This window comes from Lytechinus variegatus, chromosome 14, assembly GCF_018143015.1.
Source record: "Lytechinus variegatus isolate NC3 chromosome 14, Lvar_3.0, whole genome shotgun sequence".
Lineage (NCBI taxonomy): Eukaryota > Metazoa > Echinodermata > Echinoidea > Temnopleuroida > Toxopneustidae > Lytechinus > Lytechinus variegatus.
Window position 1 is genome coordinate 16,253,045 of NC_054753.1, and position 24,900 is coordinate 16,277,944.

Here is a 24,900-nt window from a genome sequence, read left to right on the forward strand (position 1 = left end):
TTTAGGTGGGTGGCGGACCCTCCAAAACTTTCTGTTGATAACTATTTTTTTTTTGCTTGTCAATATTGTTTCCTGCGCAACCCCTAAATTCAGGTTGACCCCCTAAAATTTTGAATGATAACTTTTTTTTGCTTGTCCAATTTTTTACTCGTGTATATCGCAAAATTTTAGGTGGACCCCCTAAACTTTATGGCTTCCGCCGCCAATACCTGGGCCCGAGGGCAGCACTATGTGGCATGACTCTGCATGGGAAACCCTCCGTGCAGGGAATCAAACCCACATTGAAAGACGATTCATATAACCACTAGACCACGACAGTCGATACCCCCACATTTGATTGGGTTGATTAGATGGCGGATACCAGCGATGCAAAGAAAACTGGACAGCAAAATAAATTCACCGTTTCTGTATCAATGTGCATGTTTTCGTTTGTACGTCAACGGCAGCACATCTTGAGAAAAATATCAATAATTTTTTGTCACATAACTCGCGTAATGCAATTTTCTTAACAGACTAGGCACCCCAACATCCGATTCTGATGAAATTTTCAGCGTTTTGCTTGTCTGATTTTTCTCTATTGATTGAAATCATTTTTTTTTCTGGGGTGGACTTGACCTTCAAAAGCAAATGCGTTCTTGCAGCCTTTTAACACACCTGTAACCCCCTGTAACATTCTTAGCAGAACAGTTTTTAAAAAGTTTCTTATCAGTCCCCACCCTGAGTCAATAAACGTGTAAAAATGATGTGAATTCATATGACCGTGATCAGTTAAATCATGACATTAACTAGCCTTCTTTTTTCAATATTGTTCTGTAACCCCGGTCTGCAACTTGCCCCAAAAGACCCAATTTCAATGATTATCAAGAATTTCCCCCTGAACTGATCGAGTTCCCCATAATATACCAGTTTCCAGGCGCGCCGGAACACTTTCAGTTTTTGGGGGGGGGGCAAAATCCCGAAGGGGGCACAATATTTTTGACAGCGTGAGATACCGAAGCGATCGAGCGGGAGAGGCTGTGGGACCCCCCCGGTAAGGACTTTGTGTAAAAATGGAGTATAAAAGTTGCATTTCTAAGAGCATCCAAAAAAAAATTTCTTTAGAATTAAACAGTCTTGGAGTTTTTTGCTCCTTCTGTTTCCTAATTCTGACCCAGAATGGTGTTTCTTTATGATCAGGGTCCCAGTTCCAGTAAATAACGAGCCTTATTGCAAACGAAATTGTTTCAAACCAATGCAATATAGGCCTTTTAAAGACCTGTGACAAATATGACCGTACGCAGCCGGGGGCCGCAAATCGAGAGGGAAAAATTCACAAAAAATTCACAAAAAATGTGAACGAAATCCTTCAATTTTATTCTAGAAAATGCAAAAGCTCCCCCATCACAAACCCCCTCGCTCCCAGTTAAGTTTCTTCGAAAATTTAGGTCTTGCAGCCCCACCCACTCCCGGACTCTTCTTTTTTATTTTTGCAAACGTCCATGAATAACAAAAGCTGGGATGAACCAGAGAACATAGCTGCCATCTCGATTTGATTAGTAACAGGTAATGGGAAGAAGTTTTGGAATCTAAAATACATATAAGTGCTATATCATATGAGCTGAAATAGTATCAGACAAAACGCCTTCCAATCATGCCAATGAAAAGGAATAGAGGAAAATACGGGGCTGTAAAAATATCTTACGATATTTTTTTATAGTAGAGCAGTACTGTAACGCTTATTTTATTTCTTTTATATTCTTTATTTACATTTTTATTCATATCTCGGATAATATGAGTCCGGTCAAGAAGACACTTTCACAGATGATTTTATTTTTTTCATGTCTAAACATTATCTCAAAGTTGCTTTCGAGTGGGATTCACCATTTTCACAAATTGTAAATTATAATCCTCTACACATGATTATTCTGTGTGTAATTTTCTGATAACATGTCTATATTGAGTTGAAATGACCATGATATTTTCTTTAGGGCACTTACTTGTTATCACTGTATTAATAAGATATTTGAAACAAGTTTCTCGAGATGTTATGGTTTCTGGGCTTGACAGCTATGACATAATAATATAGAGGCGCGATAGCTCAGTCGGTAGAGCGGGGAATTCGTATTCCGGTGACCCGGTTCGATTCCCACTTGGTGCGCTAGTGCCCTTTGGTAAGGCATTAATCCTCAGTACCGGGTCCTTCGGAGAGGACCTTAACCTGTCGGTCCTCTGTTTTCTTGCTTACAAGTATTCATGCTTTCTTAGCAATCAGGTAAAAAATCACCACCAATCAATCAATCAATCAATCACATAGATTCCATATGTGGCTCGAGTAATTAGTGTTCACGCGCGTTAGTGATATCGGGTCCGGAGCGTTTCTGGGCGACCGCGCGTTTGTTAGACGGACGACACAGCCAGCATCATCATAGAGCTATAAACCTTATAATTGGTGGACTACTATCAATTGGCCATTCGCTTTTAGTCTGAAATGTATTCAATAAAGGTTAAACGTTTTCACACTGTAATAAGATGGAAAAGGGGCTTATCAAAGGTATGTTTCACAGAGGAACTGTTCGTCAAAAGATGCGAGGCTTACTATGATAATGTATTTGCCCCGTCAGGGGCAAAAAAAAAATATTTTTGACAATGGAAATGACAAATTTCAGGCAGAAAAGTGCCTTCGTTTACTTTTGTCCTTCAATAATTTATATTTTTCTTCTTTCAGGGGGGCACATTGGGGGGGGGGGGCAAAATCTCGTTTTGCCCCCCCAAAAATTTTATTTGGGGGGGGGGGCAAGTGCCCCCCTGCCCCCCCCCCCCGCTTCCGGCGCCCTCGCCAGTTTCCTAGTAAAATCTAGAATGGTATGAATTGCCATCTGAGCGAGTGCACATTATGATGTGGTGGAGTGGGGGATTCGTATTCCGGTGACCCGGTTCGATTCCCACTTGGTGCGCTAGTGCCCTTTGGTAAGGCATTAATCCTCAGTACCGGGTCCTTCGGAGAGGACCTTAACCTGTCGGTCCTCTGTTTTCTTGCTTACAAGTATTCATGCTTTCTTAGCAATCAGGTAAAAAATCACCACCAATCAATCAATCAATCAATCACATAGATTCCATATGTGGCTCGAGTAATTAGTGTTCACGCGCGTTAGTGATATCGGGTCCGGAGCGTTTCTGGGCGACCGCGCGTTTGTTAGACGACACAGCCAGCATCATCATAGAGCTATAAACCTTATAATTGGTGGACTACTATCAATTGGCCATTCGCTTTTAGTCTGAAATGTATTCAATAAAGGTTAAACGTTTTCACACTGTAATAAGATGGAAAAGGGGCTTATCAAAGGTATGTTTCACAGAGGAACTGTTCGTCAAAAGATGCGAGGCTTACTATGATAATGTATTTGCCCCGTCAGGGGCAAAAAAAAAATATTTTTGACAATGGAAATGACAAATTTCAGGCAGAAAAGTGCCTTCGTTTACTTTTGTCCTTCAATAATTTATATTTTTCTTCTTTCAGGGGGGCACATTGGGGGGGGGGCAAAATCTCGTTTTGCCCCCCCAAAAATTTTATTTGGGGGGGGGGCAAGTGCCCCCCTGCCCCCCCCCCCCGCTTCCGGCGCCCTCGCCAGTTTCCTAGTAAAATCTAGAATGGTATGAATTGCCATCTGAGCGAGTGCACATTATGATAGATCAAAAAACAAAACAGAACAAAAAAACCTGTAGAGTAATATTAGATACACATTATAATAAAGGAGAACAAATAATCAAAGAAACGAAATGGGGAAAAGTGTGAAATATGATACTGAATATAGTAAAAATCTATAGTATTTTTTTAAACATAAAAAAATCATTTTATTTGCTTTCTCGCTTTGCTTCTCGCAGCTGTTTATAAATCTCACCCCATATGCCAGGGGTTCTCAAACTTTTTCTTTGAAGGACCAGATTAGACTCCAAGTAAACCTGAAAGGGCCAGGGTGAAGTGGATACTTGGAAAAAAAAATCAGTGCAAAGACCCTTCCGGTCGGGGTCCTAGATGCTCTCTTGTGCAATCTTGCCCTTATTTTGGGAGCATTTAATCCAACAAATTTATAACAGTTTCATATGTTTTGACTGTCATTAATTTTATAGGTCTAGCTGGATACATATAGAGCTATGTTTCATATTGTGACTTAAAAATTATTTTAAAAAACCCAGAAGAGTATCGCGGGCCGGATTGAGAAGCTCCAACTCCAACTCCAAGGTCCAGATCCGGCCCGCGGGTCGTAGTTTGAGAACCCCTGCCATATGTCATGTCTGGCCCCCTCAACCTCAAACAAAAGTTTTTGGCTCAGTGCAGTATAATATACGCTGCGGACTTTCATCAAGGTTGAGATATAACACCCCCCGGCCGCGCGTTTCCGTTTTACACCCTGGCGAAGGCATTTTCCGGAAAAGTAGCTAAAAAGCGACTAGTGAAGAGTCTACGTCTACGTTTGTTTACATTATCAGCTGGGCGCGCGATCCAAAGTCCGCACCGAATGTTTGCCTAGATCATTTGCCTTTGCCGATTTGCTGATGTCTGTCTTTCTCTCTATCTGTCTATATATCTATCTCTCAAATTCTATATCTATCTATGTAACTGCAGTATCTATCTATCTAATAATCTTCTCTGTCTCTCTCATTCTTTATCTAACATTTATCTATCTCAAATTCTCTATCTCTCTCTATCTATCCATCCATCTGTCTGTCTTTCTCTATTTCTCTCTCTCTACCTACCTATGTAACTACAGTATCTATCTGTTAATTTGTCGCTCTACTCTCTCATTCTTGATCTATCTGACATCTATCTATCTCTCTATCCATCTATCTATCCATCTGTCTGTCTTTCTCTATTATTTTCTCTCTATCTATTTATCTATTTTTTTAACTAGAGTATCTATCTATCTGTTAATTTGTTAATAATCTTCTCTGTCTCTCTCATTCTTTAATTATCTATTTAATATCTCTCTCTATCTATCTATCTATCCATCTGTCTGTCTTTCTCTTATTCTCTCTATCTATTTTTTTAACTTATCTATCTGTTAATTTGTTAATATTCTTGTCTCTCTCCCTCTTTATCTATCTAACATCTATCTATCTCTCATCTATCTATCTCTATCTATCCATCTGTCTGTCTTTCTCTATTTCTCTCTATCTATATATCTATCTATGTATCTATCTATCTGTTAATTTGTCTATCTTCTCTGTCTCTCTCATTCTTTATCTTTCTATCAGGCTATCTAACATCTATCTGTCTCTCAAATTCTCTATCTCTCTCTATCTATCTATCCTTCTCTCTCCCTTTCTCTCTCTCCCCCTCTCCCTCTATATATCGACCTCTCTGTCTCTCCCCCTCTCTCTATCTATCCATCCATCTCTCCCTCTTTCTCTCTCTCTCTATCTATCCACCTCTCTCTCTCTCTCCCTCTCTATTTCTATCTATCTTTCTGTCTATCTTGTCTCTATCTATTTATCAGTCTTCTATATCTATCTTTCGGCAGCTTCTAAGTGTATCAATCCATCAAACTTCAATTTGTCTTTCCATTATAAGTATCTGTTTATTTTGATTTTGTCTGTCATTCTATTCATTTAGTTAATAATTTATTTTTAGAAAAAAAACTATCATAAACAACGCGACTGCAAAAGCATGTTCGGATTTCACTCCTGACTGCCGCTCTCTCTGTACATGAAGTGCCGAGGAACTCTGTGCTCTGATCAGTAACATGCGGTGGTGGACTCGCCTGTGTCGCACGCTGCATGCAACCAGCGACGTGTGTAGACTCTTCACTAGTCGCTTTTTGGCTACTTTTCCGGAAAATGCCTTCGCCAGGGTGTAAAACGGAAACGCGCCCCCCGGCCCCCTCCAACATCCGTACGAAAATTGTGGCTAACTTCAACTCGTCAATAAGCACGCGTTGTGCCTGAATCCATACGGGTGCAGCGTAAGGTGTACCCGGCACTTACGGGGAGCTCAGCGAAGATTTTTCGAAGCTTGACTAATTTTTTTATTACGTATATTGTACGTTATCGCAGCCTGCATGCACTGCTCGCATTGGATTGAACTGAGACGTGAATAACCACTGTTGCAATGGCGAACATAAACTGGGAGGCGGAAATCCAAAAGCAGGAAAACAAGGTAAAAACATGTTTCAGTATCACAGCAAGAATTTGTCGTGAATTTTCCAAACCTAAATATTATTCTCTCTTCGAAGTTTGGACTTCGGGATCGACGTCTTCGACTCGAGCAGTACTTCGAGTCGACTTCGGTCATGGGGGGGCGGGGGGGGGTCGGGTGTCTGGACACTTTTTTGAAGTCTTTTTTGTCTGTGGATTACACTAAAAACAGTAGAGGCGCACGGCCAATATGGGAGACTCTCTCCAATAGGCATGATAGGGGATACAATCTCCCACATTTATTTGGAGACTTGCTTTGCAAAAGGACAAGACCAACCATGCCAACAAAAGCATGATTTTTTCAACCCAAAATTTTGTCTCACTGAGGTCAGAACTCTAGAATTAAGCCCATTTGTTTTGTGTGTGATTGACAGCAAAAATCCTTATCAAAACAAAAGTAGACGGTGAATTTTTAAAGTAGCTGGTGAAAATGGGTAATTTGTCATGAGGAATCTGCTTATCACATTTTTATTTGCCATGGTCATGGAGCGGTCACAAGGTCACCCTTTTCCAACGCAACCACATCGGAGGGGGTGTGTGCGGTTGCCATAACGATTATCCTCCTTTTTGAGGACGGGTGCTCGTAAAAATAGTGCTTATTATTTTCAGAGTTTATGAACCCAATTTTTATTGAATTATCCGCATTACTCTTAGGCGGCTAATTGGAGGATAGGTTTATGAAAGGGGTATGAGGAGAAGAATAATCATGCAAAATATGGTGACATATGACCTTGACCTTTTATAGAGAGAAAAGATGTGCTGTTGTGTTGGGGTGCAGAAAAAAAGACTATTTTAAAACATTTTTTTCAAGTTGAGAATTCTCTGAAAGTATTTCATTTTCAACTTGTAACTTAGTGTGATAAAAGTCACAACACCCCAGTATATCTAAAGACCCTTTCACAATTAACGTACGACCTGTTTACGACCGCCTGCAACACTTTTTTCTTGTTGCACGATCGATCCCTTGGTGTCTTGCGAGCACTCACAGTCATTGTAGACGATCGCACGAACTCGAGGTGGTCGTGACTGGTCGCATCTGAACTTTGAACATGTTCGAAATCCAAACGCGATCAAATACCATTGATTCACTCGCATTAGGTCGTACCATCGGTCGGGCGATCATCGTGTGAGTGTTGTTCGACGTTGTACGACTTGGTGCGAGAGGTGGCACAACTAAGTGTAGTCGCATTTAGTCGACTGGAGGTCGTACAACACTTGCACATGTGCTAGAGACCTACAGAGACCAGTCTTGCGACTGGATGCGATAATATAAGACTGTTGCAAGACCGATCGAAATTACGGCTTACAACATTCCACTTCCGTTAAATTCACATGTATGCGACCGTTCAGCCCCTTTCACAATTGATGTCCGACCAGTTTACGACCGTCTGCAACAGTTTTTTTCTTGTTGTTGCACGATCGATCTCTTGGTGTCTTGCGAGCACTCGCAGTCGTTGTAGACGGTCGCACGAACCCGAGGTGATCGTGACTGGTCACAACTGAACTTTGAACATGTTCAAAATCCAAACGCGATCAAATACGATCGATTCACTCGCATCAGGCCGTATCCGGGATCGTACCATTGGTCGGGCGATCATCGTGCGAGTGTTGTTCAACGTTGTACGACTTGGTGCGAGAGGTGGCACAACTAAGTAGTCGCATTATTTGACTGGAGGTCGCACAACACTTGCAAATGTGCTAGCGACCTACATGTATAGAGACCTGTCTTGCGACTGGTTGCGATAATAATATGGGCCATAAGACTGTTGCAAGATCGATCGCAACGGCTTGCGACATTGCACTACCGTTTCATTCGCATTTATGCGATCATTCTACTCGCAATCCCTTGTACAACACTCGCATGTGATCGCACGAGCACAATAAGAGCATACATGTATGTGACTTACTCGTGCAACAGGGTTTACTGGTTGTTTTTGTTGTACGACAGCTGTTGCAACTGTGAAAGCGTCTGTGCGATCTTATGAGATGACTAGCGATTGATGCCTGTTGCAGCCTGTCGCACGACCAAAAGGTCGCAAATGGTCGTACGTCAATTGTGAAAGGGGCTTTAGGCAAGTTTCATGTCATAAGCCAAAACCCTCTAATTACACACTCTAATTAAACAAATTAATGACATGTTACATATAGAACATTTTGCCCCCATAGAGAACGTATACAATTTTCTCCATAATTTAAAGAATTACACTAATTCAAAATATGGAAATAACAGATTTTTTTCTTTTAAAATGTTCTATTGAGACATATTTTATATGACTGAAAAGGAAATTAGCCATTTCAACAATTTATTTTCTTGTTTTTCATGGTTTCATGAATTTCTTATGTATTTCTATTTTTCTTTCCATTTTCATAATTTTTTGCTTCGATTGTTTCCATTAATCAGCATTCATAACAAGTCAGTCTTTAAAAATAAAGAAAAGGTAAATGATCACTTTTTAGAGCACTCTTGAAATTTGTTTTTCTCCATTCACTTTGTACACAAATCTCCCCATTGAAATTGTGTGTAAATGTTCCATACATACATGTAACATGCTGTCCCATGTGTACATGTAACAATGTTTTCATTAACTTTTTTTTAAAGTAAACTATATTTTTGAAATATTTGGGTACTTAATAAATTAGAACTTCCCAGAGATGCAACAATACAAGTATTACATGTATGAGAAATAAGTGTAAAAAAATCCTTGAAATGTTATGTATGGGACATATTCCATCCTTGACAAGTCAAGACCTAATTTGCATTAATACTAGTTGTAGATGACACCACTTTGGACCTCAAAAGTAATAAGATGTTAGGGGGTCCATGTGACCATGTCCCACCTACGTGTATGACTAAATCTCCCAAGTTTTGTTTTGATTTTCTATGAGTTTTTATAATGGTCCCATAGTTAATGTCCATTTTACCAATTATGCAAATTTCCCAAAATTAGCATGAATATGCATATTACGAAATTTTTGTGCTTTGTTACCCCAGTAACCCCATCAAAGATAATTTCTTAAATGAAAGATGAAATGTTGCCTTCTAGGGTGACCTTTTCTTGGACTTGCCCAGGATCATCTTTCCAATTCTGTAAATTTATGATGATATCTTCAAAAAGCAATGAAAAAGCAAAATTTTCGCCATCAAAGTTACTGCAAGACAAGTGCTGCGTAGCTAGGTTTTGAAAAGTAGTACCCGGGATTATCGGAGTTTTACTGAACTGGATACATATTTTCTGAAGCGCCGCACCCATTATTCTAAAAAATCCACTCAGTTTACAGCGATAATGCATGGAAGTAAGAAGTGGAGCGCCTCTGGCAGTCTCACCTTCATTGCGCGATTCAATATAGCAACAGTGCTGACTTTGAAAACTACTATAAAATAATTATTCACAAAAAACACCATTCATATAATGATATGATACACGTTCATTGACTCTTAATGACATTTGACCTTTGATCATGTGACCTAAGACTTGTCAGTGACACTAGCTATGTCCACAGTTCTTAAAACTATATCCATAAACTTTGAAAATTGTGACAGCAATTTAATAATTACCTCCAACCTGACTAAAGTTCATTGATCTTAATAACCTTTGACCTTGGTCATGTGACCTGAAACTTACACAGGATGTTCAGTGATCCTTGATTACTCTTTTGTCCGAGTTTTACGAACTAGACGGTTTGATGGTGATTCAACAAATACCCCAAAAGTGGCCAAAGTCCATTAACCTTAAATGACCTTTGACGTTGGTCATGTGACCTGAAACTCGCACAGGATGTTCAGTGACCCTTGATTACTCTTTTGTCCCAATGTTTACGAACTAGACATTATGATGGTAATTCCACAAGTACCCCCATAGTGGCCAAAGTTCATTGACCTTTAATGACCTTTGACCTTGGTCATGTTACCTGAAACTCGCACAGGATGTTTAGTGATACTTAATTACTTTCATGTACAAGTTTTATGAATTAGATCCATAAACTTAAGTTATGATGGTAATTCATCAAATACATGTACCCCCAACTTTGCCAAAGTTCATTGACCCCAAATGACCTTCGACCTTGGTCATGTGACCTGAAACTCAGGCAGGATGTTCAGTAATATTTGAATACCCTTATGGCCAATTTTCATGAAATAAGTCCATTTATTTTTTAAGTTATGCTGTCATTTCAAAAGCTTAACCTTCGGTTAAGATTTGATGTTGACTCTGCCGTCGAAAAAGCGGCACCTTTAGTCTCACTATGCTATGCAGAAACTTGGACGTCAGCCCATCCTATTGAATTGGCACATTAAGGAAAGAAAAAAAAGTGGAAAGGATTATCTTATCTGGATGTTCAAGCTTCACAAATTATGTTCATGTATATCCTGGAAGAGTTACTCTCCCTGCATACATGTATTTTGGTCACATATATGGATCGTTGCATGCAAGACTGACTACGAGGCAATCTCCAGAAGGTTGTAAAATATCAGATGCGCCATTCGCCAAGATGATGGGTGAAGAATAAAACCAAATGTGCAAGAAGCTGATGGGACATCTTTTTTCTAATCACAGAGCTGTATTATTAAAAACTCAAGTGATCTGATAATCTTGTAGTAAAGATAGAGTGATAATAATTTAAGAGTAACCAAGTATCACTGAACATCTTGTGCGAGTTATAGTAGTTTTCAAAGTCAGCACTGCTGCTATGTTGAATCGCCTGATGCAGGTGAGACCGCCAGAGGCATTCCGCTTGTTTTTCTTTTGTGTTAGAAAAATAAACCGTAGATCTGCATGTAGTAGATGTATGCTACAATTGATTGCTTTTTTTCTCTCTCTTTTTTTGATTGGTCAGGTGAAGAACCTCGGGATTGGAGATGAAGCGCCCCCTACAGTCTCTCAGGCCGCCGCTCCTCCAAGCACTGCTCCGTCAGCCTCAGCTCCCCCTCCCAATCCGGCTGCTGTAGCACCAGAAGAGAAGGAAGATGATGGTTAATATTTTTATCTTCATATAAACAGAATGAATAATTGTGTATAATATCAAATGAAATATATGATAATAATTATACTTGCTTATATAGCGCTTAATACTTACTTTGTCAGAAGTCTCTAAGTGCTCTACAGTATATGCAGCATAATTACCCTGGCTTTAGCAGTGCAGCTGTTAGGCGCGCTGCGTTTGAAGGAATAAATTCCTGCCAGGTACCCATTTACCTCACCTGGGTTGAGTGCAGCACATTGTGGATCAATTTCTTGCTGAAGGAAATTACGCCATGGTTGGGATTCGAACCCACGACCCTCTGTTTCAGAGTCCGGAGACTAATCCACTGGGCCACAACGCTCCACGCTATATGAATAATACATGTAATAAATGAACAAGAGAATGTGTCTATAGACACAGAACAGGTACTGTATCCACTAAGGTCACTGCATGCCTTACAACTGGTCCATGATCCGATTTTGAAACAAATCACACTTTTTCTTATTTTCTGAAAATGTGAATGAAAAGTATCTTTCTATTTGAGGTTCAAATTAAGTGAAAGAATATTAATATAACAATTTTGGGTGATTGCAAGCCTTTATTTTGGAGTAAAGGCCAAATTAGTTTCAAATCGTAGCCAAACGTGTGATTGCCATAACGTCATTACAACTACATGTAGAAAATTTGCACTTGTTCTAATGAGGATGATGGCTTAGAACAATACACAGTTGATATTCTATGTTTCAATATTAGCATTTCATTCAACTACAATTTATTTCAAAATTGGATCACCTAACAATCGAAAGGTGTGTGGTGACCTTACAGCACTAAAAGAGACACAGTCAGTACCAGTGTTCTAGCCAGACCCATTTTACTGGTGGTCGTTACAAAGTTGTTTTTTTTTCAGGCTGAGTGGTCTAATAGCCAACAGTGAAGGAACATTAATGTAATAACAATCTGACGTTAGCAAATATTCAGAAATAAAGTAATACTTATCAAATATAAGCAAATGTTTAATGTAGATAATGCAAATAAAACAAGATTAAAGATGGAATTGAACCCAAGTGCAACTCATCTTTGCAATTAGTTGGTTTTGAAACACTTCATTTGAAATTGGTGGTGGATGGAAGAAATATTTTCCATGATGAGTGGTGGTCAGAAATCTTCTTTGCTGGTTTGGCCGACCACTGCCGTCCACTGTAGCTATAATACTGGTCAGGGCATCAACCTCTGCAGGATGCTACATAACTTTTTAGAAGCACTTGCCTGGTTGGGCAAGTAAATTTTTAAATTGTTGGAACATACTTGCCCCTAAATCTTTTTCACTTGCCCGAAAAAAATTCTTGAAAAAAAAGGTTTACCTCTTCAAAGGAAAGTTTTGCGGTTATTTAAACCATTGACCTTTTTCTCCCTTTTGACATGAACTGATCTGCGTTGTTATTGCATTTCTTTTTCCAAGTGATTTTATCTTGCTTGCCTTGACCAAAATTAGGGTCAATATCATATCATATTGACCCTAATTTTGGTCATTCTACTGTGAGAATTTTGCTTTGCCAATTTGGGCAAGTAGTTTTGGTCTTTACTTCAAAACACTTGCCCTACTCTAACTTTTACTTGCCCTGGGTAATCGGCAAGTGCTTATGTAGCACCCTTCCTCTGTATTTAATCTCTGATGATTGTTTTTTTTTTGTCTTTAGCTAAGGAAGCAGCTGAAGCATCCCTTCTCAACGTAGCTCTTCATTCCCGCCTGATCCAACACACGGCGAGCTCTCAGCTTGAAGTCCAACAGAAGGACCCCAATTCTCCGCTTCATTCCGTCAAATCATTCGAAGAACTCCGCTTGTAAGTACATGTACAATATGAACAATTGCGGAGTCGCGTTTCCCCTATGATGGACGTACGGCGAGTCAAAAACGGCCGGTTTATTTTGTACCAGGCCTGCCAGCTATATCTGTAGGTGGGCTCAATATAAACGGCCATTTTCGACTCGTATGGCCACTGTAGGGGGAATGTGGCTGTGCCATGATCCATGACTTATTTTTTCCTTGAATCATGAATGCACAATGCAGCTGTCCTCCTAAGGCCGAACTAATTAGGGTTAGAGTGTTTTGCAACAAAATTCAGAATGATGAGAGCTTCGACACTAATCAAATTCTTGTTGCTTCAAACATGTTAGTTCACAATCTCCATTTGGAAAGAGGTTTATATGTCAATTCTTTTTATTACCTCATTGATTATTAAATAGTATGATATATTTCTGACTTCTGAAAAAGGAAGTGGTGAGGGCTATATGTACGTGTAAAAATACATCCAAACTATTTTTATGTTGCGTATCGTGTTTATAAATTTTCCCAATTTGGTAAAATAGTGTTTTTTGTGAATAATTATTTTATAGTAGTTTTCAAAGTCAGCACTGCTGCTGTATTGAATCGCGTGATGCAGGTGAGACAGCCAGAGGCATTCCACTTGTTAAAATTCCAGGGAAATTCCAAACCCTGTTATCTTTAATAGGTGCTTGTATTTGACATTTATATGACATGTTGTTGTGCTACTTGGAATAAATCATTTGTTTTTATTCATCCTCCCAGGAAACAGGCACTTCTGAAAGGAGTATATGAGATGGGGTTCAATGCTCCATCCAAGATTCAGGAAACGGCACTCCCTCTTCTTATGGCTGATCCGTGAGTATACTGTGACTTTGGTTTTGACATATTCTCTTTGTTCTCAAGTTGCCAATGTCTTGCTTCCCTATCCTGATGAACTTCCTCCTCATACTCATATTGCTTGTCGTAATCATCTTTGTCATTTTCATGATGATGAGAGTGATGGTGATGATCATTTTCATCAACATCATCATGATCATTATCTTTATCTTCATCATCATCATCATCATGATTATGATCATCATCTTCATCATCATCATCATATCATTGTCATCATCACCACCACCACTATCATCATCATCATCATCATAATCTTCATCATCATCATTATCATCTTGATCATCACCATCATCATCATTACTAGCATCATCGAAGTCATCATCATCATTGTCATCATCATCACCACCACCACCAACACCATCATCATCATCATCATCTTCACCATCAGCATCATCACCTAAATCATTATCATCATCACCATCATCATCATCATCTTGATCATCATCTTCATCATTACTAGCATCACCATCTAAGTCATCATTATCATCACCACCATCATCATCTTTGTCAACATCATCATCATCAGCATTTTTAAAAATCTACATCATAATCATCTTCACCACCATCAACTTTGCCATCTTTATAATTTTCATCACATTACCATTATCCCATTTATCTTGACACTGTTGACTGTCATCTTGCTCCTTGTCATGTTCTATCCTTATCTAGTCTGGTAAATTACTCAAACTTGCTAAACAATCCCTGGGGGTGTTTCACAAAGATTTAAGTGTGACTTAGAGTTGCACTTCAATTCCAAGTTGCGTACGGTATAGAAGACATCAGTGCATTGGTCAGATCATGTGCACAGGACACGCACTACCTCACATCCATCAATCAGATTGCGCGTTACAGATCATGTGCGCGCCGGCACTTTGTGAAACACCCTTATGCAAAGCTTCTTTCTTTTTAACAAATGTCTTCAATTTTTCATCAAAGAGTCATGCATGTAGGATATGTCTTTTGTTGAAATCTACTATGACTAAATTTTGTCATCTTTTGTATCATTTAACAGGCCCAAGAACATGATAGCACAATCTCAGAGTGGTACCGGAAAAACGGCAGCCTTTGTATTAACTATGCTCAGTAGAGTAGATAACAACCAATACCCACAGGTAAATATCCTTTCACATACCTGCAAAGGTTTCCTTTCACATTGGAATATTCATATTTTGTGTTCTTATTTCTTAGGTTTTTTTTGTCTGTAGCATTGAATGGGAAATTTGGATAATGATTATTTCTGGAAATTTCTTCCTCTTTCGATTATGGTAGCAGACTCCATAGATCTGTTTTAAAACGGTGTTGTTGTTAAGCTGTGGGATCCACTTATGCACTGGAGCCTCTGATTGGCTATGATGAGCCTAGATTCTTACTAATCACAATACTGTTTTAAGTCATTAGCATAAATTACAAATACCCTTTGTACACACGCTAAAATTCCCTTAACCCCATACTATACATAGGGCTAAATTGCCATTTAGCCCCACCTATAGTATGGGGTTAAGCTTAGCCCACTTTCTTTTTATGCAGCATTTTTGCAAAGTGGGCTAACCCCACCTATAATATGGGATTATTTGGCCCTGCAAAAAGCAGGGTTATCCCAGCAATTGCGGTGCCGAGAGCGATAGTACGGGTTTAAAATCGCTAGTGTAAAACGAAAGTGGGCTAAGCGCTCCCATTCATGCCCCCCAACAGAGCCAACCCTGTTGTCCAATCAGAGGTAAGCATAATGAATATTCATGAAATTAGGTCTATTGTATAGCCAGTAAACAATTCTGAGTGAAGTACTTGTACTACGAATGATCGACAAATGTATTTAAAGCATGCACGATTTTGGATATGACCCAAATGACCCGTCAGTGCAATCGTGAATATTCATGAGCTACCACTAGTTCAGGGTTAGCGAGTTTTGTGTGTGAAAAGCAGGCATTCCTTATTTGGGGTTAGCAATAACAATTTGACATGTGTGAAAAGGAAAAAAAAATAGTACGGGACTAGCGATAGTCCGAGCCTGAGAAAATCCTGTTTAAAAAGGGTAAAAGAGAAAATAAATCTGTTCATCTGGACTTACTGTTATTGAGAAGGAGAACAGTTTCATGTCCCATTCGGGACGCTTCTTCATCTCATATGAACTAACGGGAAATTGTTTTTGCCACTTGGCCCGACGCATTATGGGAGTTTTGTCTTCGAGATATCAAGGAACTTTCCAGATTACTGGATTTAGAATCTGAGAGAGGTTGTGTTGTAATCCTCCTTTGTTGAAAGATGGGTCCTCCAAAGTGACGTAGACAGCCTCATGGATCCCCCCAATCATCTAGGTTCTTTTTATAGATTGAGTACATCTTCGTCTTTGAAGCTGTGTTGAGATGTGGGAGTATACAGCATATAGTAACAGTAAGTCCAGATGAACTGATTTATTTTCTTTTCGTAATTTGTATTTCTTCCTGGATGAATCAAAACATACATCAGTTTATTGTGTCATTAGTACATTTTCTCATCTCAGCCTTTTGCTTAACAGCCACCTATGAATTAGATCACTAAGTAGGAATGGTGGTAGAAGAGATCCATGGGAAACACCATTCTGATATCAATATTGGGTCTTGATATTAGAATTCAATGGTACATAATTGTAAACAATGTCATAACTTATTTTCTACTCCTGCAGGCTCTTTGTTTAGCACCCACTTATGAACTAGCCAGACAAATAGGAAAGGTCGTAGAAGAGATGGGGAAACATCTTCCTGAAGTTAGTGTTAGGTATGCAGTCAGAGGACAAAAAGGTGAGATAAAAAAAGAATATTTGTTCTACAATTAAATGGTATTAAACATCTTGGGGATGTTTCTGAAGGCCGTTTGTAAATCGCAACCTACTTTTCAACAAATTAAGAGATTAGAATGTGTTTGTGGGTTTTAAAATGTATTCTAAATAATCTTGATTCCTATCAGCTTTATGTTTGAATATGAATTCTAAAAAATGATTTCTTTTGCTGTTTACACACACCTATTGAATTCAAGGTATATTTGTCCAGTATGGTAGGGTTTTTTTCATTCACGTGGAAGCGTCATGGTGTAGTGGTTCTGACTCTCACCTTGTAATCAGAGGGTCATGTGTTAGAATTCCACCACGGCCTAGCGTCCGTTGGCAAGGCGTCAATCCACACTTTGCCACTCTCCACTCAGGTGAAACATTGGTACTCGGTAGGATGCAAAAGCTAATATAGTTTGCCTTGCAATTGAGTCCTGTTGGAATGCTCCTCAGGGAATGGTGCATACATTGTGTGCGGGCATATACCAGGGTCCTATGGCTAGGGTTACATTTCTGTACAGCCTTTAGAGACGTTCCAATGCACTAAGGCCTATATAAAAGAGTTTCATTTATTATTTCTATTCCAGTTGCACGGGGAGAGAAGGTCACACAACAGATCATCATAGGAACACCTGGTACAACCCTTGACTGGTGTTTGAAGTTCCGAAGCATAGACCTATCAAGGATGAAGGTGTTCTGTCTTGATGAAGCTGATGTGATGATTGCGACGCAAGGGCACCAAGACCAAAGTATCCGCATCCAGAAGTAAGTTGGGAATAAAATTTGTCATTCCTGGGGTCATTTAATCAACATTTTTGTCTGACAAGTTGTCAGATCTGACATCTTTTGTTTTTATTCTGATTGGCTGAGAAGCACTGTAACTATGATAACTGTTGAATAATATGGGACTTGTCGGATAAAACGTCTGACATGTCTTTTTCATGAAATGTTCCCCTGGTCTCCGTAACACAAAGGTTTGCGATGAATTGCAGATATGAAAGAACTGCTCCGAGTGGTTCCTGGTCAGTGTTTTTATCAGAGTACGTATGCAAAGATGATCTTGATTGGTCATTGATAATTAGTGATTGATTGCAAATCTTTGTGTCACGGAGCTCAGGTGGGTGTTTCATAAAGTTGTTTGTAAGTTACGAGCCACTCTACAAATGGCTTGTGATCCTTTCTTGTGAGTGATACACCCCATAATTCAATGGTGTTGATCTAGTTCCTATGAAAAGATCACCGGTCGTTAATAAAGTCTTTTGTAACTTACAAAGAGTTTATGAAACACACACCTGGACAATGTCAAATAAGTATCTTTTTCCTGTGTTAATTTCAATTGCTGAATTATGCTAACTTTCGTTTTTGTAGTTTTCTCAGAGTTTATCTTTTATTCGGCCGGATCGAGGAAAAAAAAGATTTATGCAGTGTTTAAGCTAGAGTTTGAATTAGGGTGCTTCTTGATCTAAAGAAGAATGTCTTTGAAAGTGTTAAAATTGTGTAGGCCTACTCTTTATTTATTAAAATCATCAAGAAATTCTGTGCGAATGCATAAAAGAATGTTGGTTTCAATTATGAAATCGCAGGGTAGAGAGTTTGAATCCCTGCTCTGCCATTGTCTCTACTTTGATAAGTAGGCCCGAGAGTAATTTCTGTCTTCTATACGGTCAGCCACTATGCCTGATTAACTTCGACGTAAAATGTTTCGTATTTAATTGTAATGTACCAGCTTGGCATTTACCAGCAAAACACCGTCCCGCTGGGACCCTATGGGAGTCAAGTTAAACAGAAACAGAAATTGTTTTGAAGTAGTATTGGGTATGGCTATTTCAGAATAATATTCAGTGAAATTTGGTATGAATACTTTCCACTTTGCCCACATAAGGAAACTTCCAAGCTCGTGCCAAATGATGCTGTTCTCCGCCACCTACGACAACACTGTCATGAAGTTTGCAACAACGGTCGTGCCGGATCCCGTGGTCATACGGCTGCGTCGGGAGGAAGAAAGTCTTTCCAACATCAAACAGTACTACGTCTTGTGTTCAAACAAGGAAGAGAAAGCTGAATCCTTGTCAAACATCTACGGCACTATCACTATTGGTCAGGCAATGATCTTCTGCCAGGTGAGAAATACTTTATCCTTTAAAGGTTAACGATAGAAGTTGTAGCAAATAAATATTTCATGAGAAAGACGTTAAAATCGAGATTAATTGCCTTCATATTGTTGTAGATCCAGATCTGAAACATTGAAATTAACTTATCTTTGTGAAATCATGAAATCTTAGCTGAAAATCGATAATTCTGTTGATCACTAACACAAAAATGCTTATGTGGGACAGTGTATTGATATTGCTTGGAAAAATACCCAACATTTTATGGAATTCTGTGCTTATTTCGCTCATTTCTCAGCAATTGAACAGTTTTTCCCAGAGCGATTTAGCACATATTTTTTTTATTTTTACATACAAACACATGGGTGTCATTTTATTGGATTCAATTTTGAGATCATTTCCACAACTGGCATTTATCTTTAATTCACTTTGGCAGTGGAATTTGAACCACCTATGAAATAGGTATTTGGCGTACAAATGTGCTACATAGCGACATGCTGCTGGATAATTTTTTTTTCAATTTAAAAGAAAAAAGCATTTCTAAGGATTTTCTGTAATAGCAATTCAAAATTATCTTCTTTATTAATTGCCATGAAAATTGCTTATTTTACATCCTATGCCATTAGGATTATACTTTTTTATTCAAAATTCAGAAAAATCAAATAAAGAAATTAAATATGTAAGGATGAAACATGATAATCGCATGGTCAAAGGTTTAGTTTTTGCAGTACAGATATTGACTATATCTGACTGTTGTGAACTAATCATGGCACTGGATCTGTGTCAATGTGATAAAGATTAATTATGAGAATAGTAGTGTACAATATTTATGTAGTGCTTAATGCAAATGCTTCGAGGTACTGCGTATTAACAATGTACTTTTCCACTCTCTCAAGGTTTATGTAAACTTCTTTTATCGTTTCCGGGTTTTCTCCAATACATATTACTTGTAATACCTTTACATGTTTTATACATATATCACTTTTATGCTGAGAGAAATTGATCGTTAAAATGAGCCTCTAATTCATTCCATGCAGACAAAACGAAATGCCAACTGGCTCGCAGAGAGGATGACACAAGAAGGACATGCGGTGGCGCTGTTGAGTGGTGAGCTGACGGTGGAACAGCGAGTAGCAGTTCTTGAGCGGTATAGAGCGGGGAAAGAGAAGATCTTGATCACGACTAACGTCATGGCCAGAGGTAAGGATTGGTGAAAGAACTTGTGTATTTCATAGATACATTATCACGGGACGCTTTTTAGTTGAGTAATTTTTAAAAGATGTATGAGATAGCACAGGTCGCGAGTACAAATTGAAAACAAAAAGAAATATTGGTCAGAGCCATTAATTTCAAGCACAGGAGAGGAGAATTAATCAGAAATATATTGTGCGTGCTTCAGTGCCGACTCGCTGGAATACTCCCCAGGGAGTGGAGGATGTGCATACATTGTGTGAAGGAATGACTGATTGAATCCATTGACCAGGGTAATAATAAATCTGTAACTGCTTATTTTCAATTTATGTCTTAAGCGCATTCTAATAATCAGATTATTATTATTATAAAATACACTTTTCTCATTGACAAAATCCCTTTAAGCAGTTTTACCAATCTTATCTACATCTTTTTCATTTTCCCCCTTATTCCGGCAAGTTATATTTCATCTCAATTCTTTAGGGAAGACCGTTTGTTTATAAATTTCTGGGGGGTTTTTTTCATGCAAGCTTGTGAATTACTGACTTTATCCTCACAGAATCATACTTTGGTTACAACTATCCAAGATTACTGTTATCCCATGTATAAAATTATTCTGCTCTCCTTTCTTAAATTTCAACATATAACATTCATTTTATTGTCTCACCTGCGAAGCAAAGTGAGACTATAGGCGCCGCTTTTCCGACGGCGGCGGCGGCGGCGTCAACATCAAATCTTAACCTGAGGTTAAGTTTTTGAAATGACGTTATAACTTAGGAAGTATATGGACCTAGTTAATAAAACTTGGCCATAAGGTTAATCAAGTATTACTGAACATCCTATTAGAGTTTCATGTCACATGACCAAGGTCAAAGGTCATTTAGGGTCAATAAACTTAGACCATGTTGGAGGAATCAACATCGAAATCTTAACCTGAGGTTAAGTTTTTGAAATGTCATCATAACTTAGAAAATATATGGACCTAGTTCATGAAACTTGGACATAAGGTTAATCAAGTATCACTGAACATTTTGCATGAGTTTCATGTCACATGACCAAGGTCAAAGGTCATTTAGGGTCAATGAACTTAGACCATGTTGGAGGAATCAACATCGAAATCTTAACCTGAGGTTAAGTTTTTGAAATGTCATCATAACTTAGAAAATATATGGACCTAGTTCATGAAACTTGGACATAAGGTTAATCAAGTATCACTGAACATCCTGCATGAGTTTCATGTCACATGACCAAGGTCAAAGATCATTTAGGGTCAATGAACTTTGGCCGAATTGGGGATATCTGTTGAATTCCCATCATAACTTTAAATGTTTATGGATCTGATTCATGAAACTTGGACATAATAGTAATCAAGCATCACTGAAAATTTTGTGCAAGTTTCAGGTCTCATGATTAAGGTCAAAGGTCATTTAGGGTCAATGAACTTTGGCCGAATCGGGGGTATCTGTTGAATTACCATCATAACTTTGAAAGTTTATTGGTCTTGTTCATTAAACTTGGACATTAGAGTAATCAAGTATCACTGAACATCCTGTGCGCGTTTCAGGTCACATGACCAAGGTCAAAGGTCAATGAACTTTGGCCGAATTGGGTGTATCTGTTGAATTACCATCATAACTTTGAAAGTTTATGGATCTGATTCATGAAACTTGTACATAAGAGTAATCAAGTATCACTGAACATCCTGTTCGAGTTTCAGGTCACATGATCAAGGTCAAAGGTCATGTAAGGTCAATGAACTTTGGCCATGTTGGGGTTTTTTGTTGAATAACCATCATATCTCTGTAAGTTTATTGGTCTAGTTCATAAAAAATGGACATAAAAGTAACCATGTATCACTGAACATCTTGTGCGAGTTAGAGTAGTATTCAAAGTCAACACTGCTGCTATGTTAAACCGCGTGATGCAGGTGAGATGGCCAGAGGCATTCCACTTGTTACTTTTACATGTCATTTTGTTATAGCAATTGTTATTGTATATATTTGTGTTTTACCTTGTACAGAATTTTGCAATTCAACGTTTGGCTGCGATGAAGTTTTCTTAATAAACCATTTCAATTTCAAAATAACAAAAAATCAATTTCAACAATTTTTCTCCTCTTCTTCCCTCCAACAGGTATTGATATCGAGCAGGTCACCGTTGTGGTGAACTTTGACCTTCCAGTTGACGTTAATGGACAAGCTGATTGTGAGACCTATTTGCATCGAATCGGACGAACTGGACGCTTTGGCAAGTCGGGTCTAGCAATCAACTTTGTAGATGGACGTAGGAGTATGGAGATCATGAACAATATCCAGGAACATTTTGGTAAGAATTTTTTATTTTGCTATTTGTTTCTTCTTCTGTTTGACAATATATGAATAGAATCATCTATATTGGTTCAAAGACCTTCGTTCGGTTGAAGATAATCAAAATTCAACTTACGATGCTAAAATCATACTCTGATTCACATGAAAGAAAATGAGAAGTTTTCACTCTAATACAAGTATGAAATGTAAGTTTTTATTGAAAACAAATCAATTGAATGATTACTGTATTAGACATTTGTTCTTACTTTTCATTCTCTTTCTCCACTGCATAGAGACGCTTTTTTCATGATTTTGATATTTGCCATAAGTAGAGATTATGATTAATTAATGACTGAGGTCATTTGGTGGATTTTGAAGTCCCGTGCTTCAGAGTACTTGAAAAGCCCAGTACAATATTGATGAATGGGAAATAAAGTGTATTGCCATTGACTTTGTTATAATACAAACAGAATTAAAAAAAAATTGAAAATAATGTGAAAGCATTTTATGGTCGCAAATCACTAACCCACATTGTTTTGCACTTAACCCAGGTGAGGTGAATGGGTACCTGGTAGGAAGAAATTCCTCAAAAGCTTGAGCGCCTGAGGTAGCCAAGCTAAAGCCAGGGTAATAATGGCAGGGCGAATACTTTTTGGAACTGAAGTGGCTACTCTGGGTAAATATTACTTACCCACATCTTTTCTTTTTCTCCAGGCCGAAAGATTGAGAGGTTATACACAGACGATGCAGAAGAGATTGAGAAGATAGTTTGATCACTGCATTCAACAGTCACCTGATCTCCACACACAACGGTCACCTGATCACTGCAACCAGGTCACCTGACAAATGGTTATTAGTTTCCAAATAATACACATTACTTATGGTGTTGGTGAGAGAGTTTAACAGGATAATGACTTGGAACCTTGCTGACTCTTTCTTAGCCAAAATAAACATGTTTTAGACGATTTAGACATCTCTTTTCAGACAAAATTCTGAATACTACCCCAAGGATGGCCATGTATTTCAGGCCATCATAAAGACTTCTTTTGTGGAAATTGGTTGATTTTACATGATTTTCAAGATTTGGGCTCCATGCAAACTGTCAGCTCAGCGCCCACCTGAATAATGTGCATTATTTGAGGTGTAAATTGATAACATGAATCGTTGTGTGATGATGTTAGATACAGTGGCCCATATTCTGAAGTCAGGTTTAACTTAAACTTAGGTTTAAAGTTGTGGTTTAAGTATGGATAGCCAATTGCTGCATAAATCACAAAGGGCAGAGATATCATATTTCAACTCATTTGGCTCTCAAATCATTCATAATTGTCTAGGAAGTATACATAGATGATTGACTTCACCATTGATGAATCAGGAGAGAGAGCACAGTAATATATAAGTAGCATATACTTAAATAATACAAATTTTGACACTTTTGGCTTCCCATAATTCTAGTACAGAGTTAGACCATGGTCTAGGTTAAACCTGACTTCAGAATACGGGCTATTGAATGTCCTGCATTGCGCAATCCAAATGCAAATAACACGCAAACAATATGTGTAATTAACCCATTGAGTACAGAAGCCTGTAATGTATACAGGTACATACACTTGGCGAGGGACAGTGGGTTACTGCACAATTTTGAAACGATCCCCACTCTGAATGTCAAGTTTTAGCGCACTTTGTAATACCAGAGCCCTGTTGCATATATAGTTACTATTATGGTACCTTTGCCATTCAATGGTAACAAGGCTCAACAGCCAATCAGAATCAAGGATTCCATGAAAGATACAACTGGAAGGCAGATTACTATTACAGTAAACAAATATGTCAGGCTTTGAGAAAGTATAGTGGAATTATTTATCCAAGGTTGGTCTGGCAATTACTATTTGTCTCGAAGCCCCAAGGGAAATATAGTAGTTTTGCCAGTCAACCGAGGATTATTAATTCCCACTATGCTTTCGATTGAAACGCCTGATATATTTGTTTTATATCCTACTTTTAGTAATTTATAACCAAAATCTATGTGCTGAGCTTGCAAAGTCCGGTTACTTGAGTTGAATTACCTACTTTTCTCCGATGAAACGAAGAGTTTCATTTCCCACTCAAAGTCTTGTAAAAAGAGTGAAATACCACCTAATTAGATGAATGGATATATAAATGGATAAATAAGTAAATTTTGAAGATTCATTAGAATAATGCTACCCTTCCATTTCTCTCGCTAAATTTTGAAGGGTAAGGGCAAGGCATGATGTAAATGATTTCCTTTTCTCATGATTTGAACCCAGCCATGCCAGCAGCACCTTAATACTCCGCTGGTACACAACCTGGCCTGGGTGATTCCATTGTTTAGCTTCCCGTACTTACCATAATCTCAAATTTTGTCTCAAAATCACCTCTTTTATGGAAGTAAAATTCAAAAATGGCTTACCCATAGTCGGTACACGACTCGCCGTGTATTATCATACGAGCCTCCTTGGTAGGGTAGTATATTTTGGTCATTTTTTATGCTGAAACCTTATAGATGAAAGCCAGTTGTCGACAAAGTTATCAACTGAATGTCTATCAAATGACATAATTTTCAAAGGTCACCTGATATCAAATACCCTTGCTTTTCGAGTCACATGACTTAGAGCTGG

The 24,900-nt window shown here is 38.5% G+C and overlaps 1 protein-coding gene across 1 annotated transcript; it reads left to right on the forward strand.

Annotated features, from left to right (window-relative positions):
* Positions 1–5,856: 5,856 nt before the first annotated feature.
* LOC121427690 (ATP-dependent RNA helicase DDX19A-like) lies at positions 5,857–24,334 on the forward strand. The gene is made up of 11 exons (XM_041624213.1): positions 5,857–6,133; positions 11,005–11,140; positions 12,828–12,972; positions 13,719–13,811; positions 14,866–14,965; positions 16,516–16,630; positions 17,244–17,421; positions 18,539–18,776; positions 19,802–19,964; positions 22,089–22,280; positions 22,976–24,334. Exons 1-11 carry the CDS (start codon positions 6,086–6,088, stop codon positions 23,032–23,034), a joined length of 1,467 nt encoding a protein of 488 aa, XP_041480147.1. The 5' UTR covers positions 5,857–6,085; the 3' UTR covers positions 23,035–24,334.
* Positions 24,335–24,900: the final 566 nt, after the last annotated feature.

Bases quoted from the DNA above. Each gene is read 5' to 3' on its own strand.
- LOC121427690 (XM_041624213.1), top strand. From the start codon at position 6,086: ATGGCGAACATAAACTGGGAGGCGGAAATCCAAAAGCAGGAAAACAAG. The intron at 18,777-19,801 runs GTGAGAAATACT...CATTCCATGCAG, and splicing joins AGGCAATGATCTTCTGCCAG to ACAAAACGAAATGCCAACTG. The intron at 22,281-22,975 runs GTAAGAATTTTT...CTTTTTCTCCAG, and splicing joins CAATATCCAGGAACATTTTG to GCCGAAAGATTGAGAGGTTA.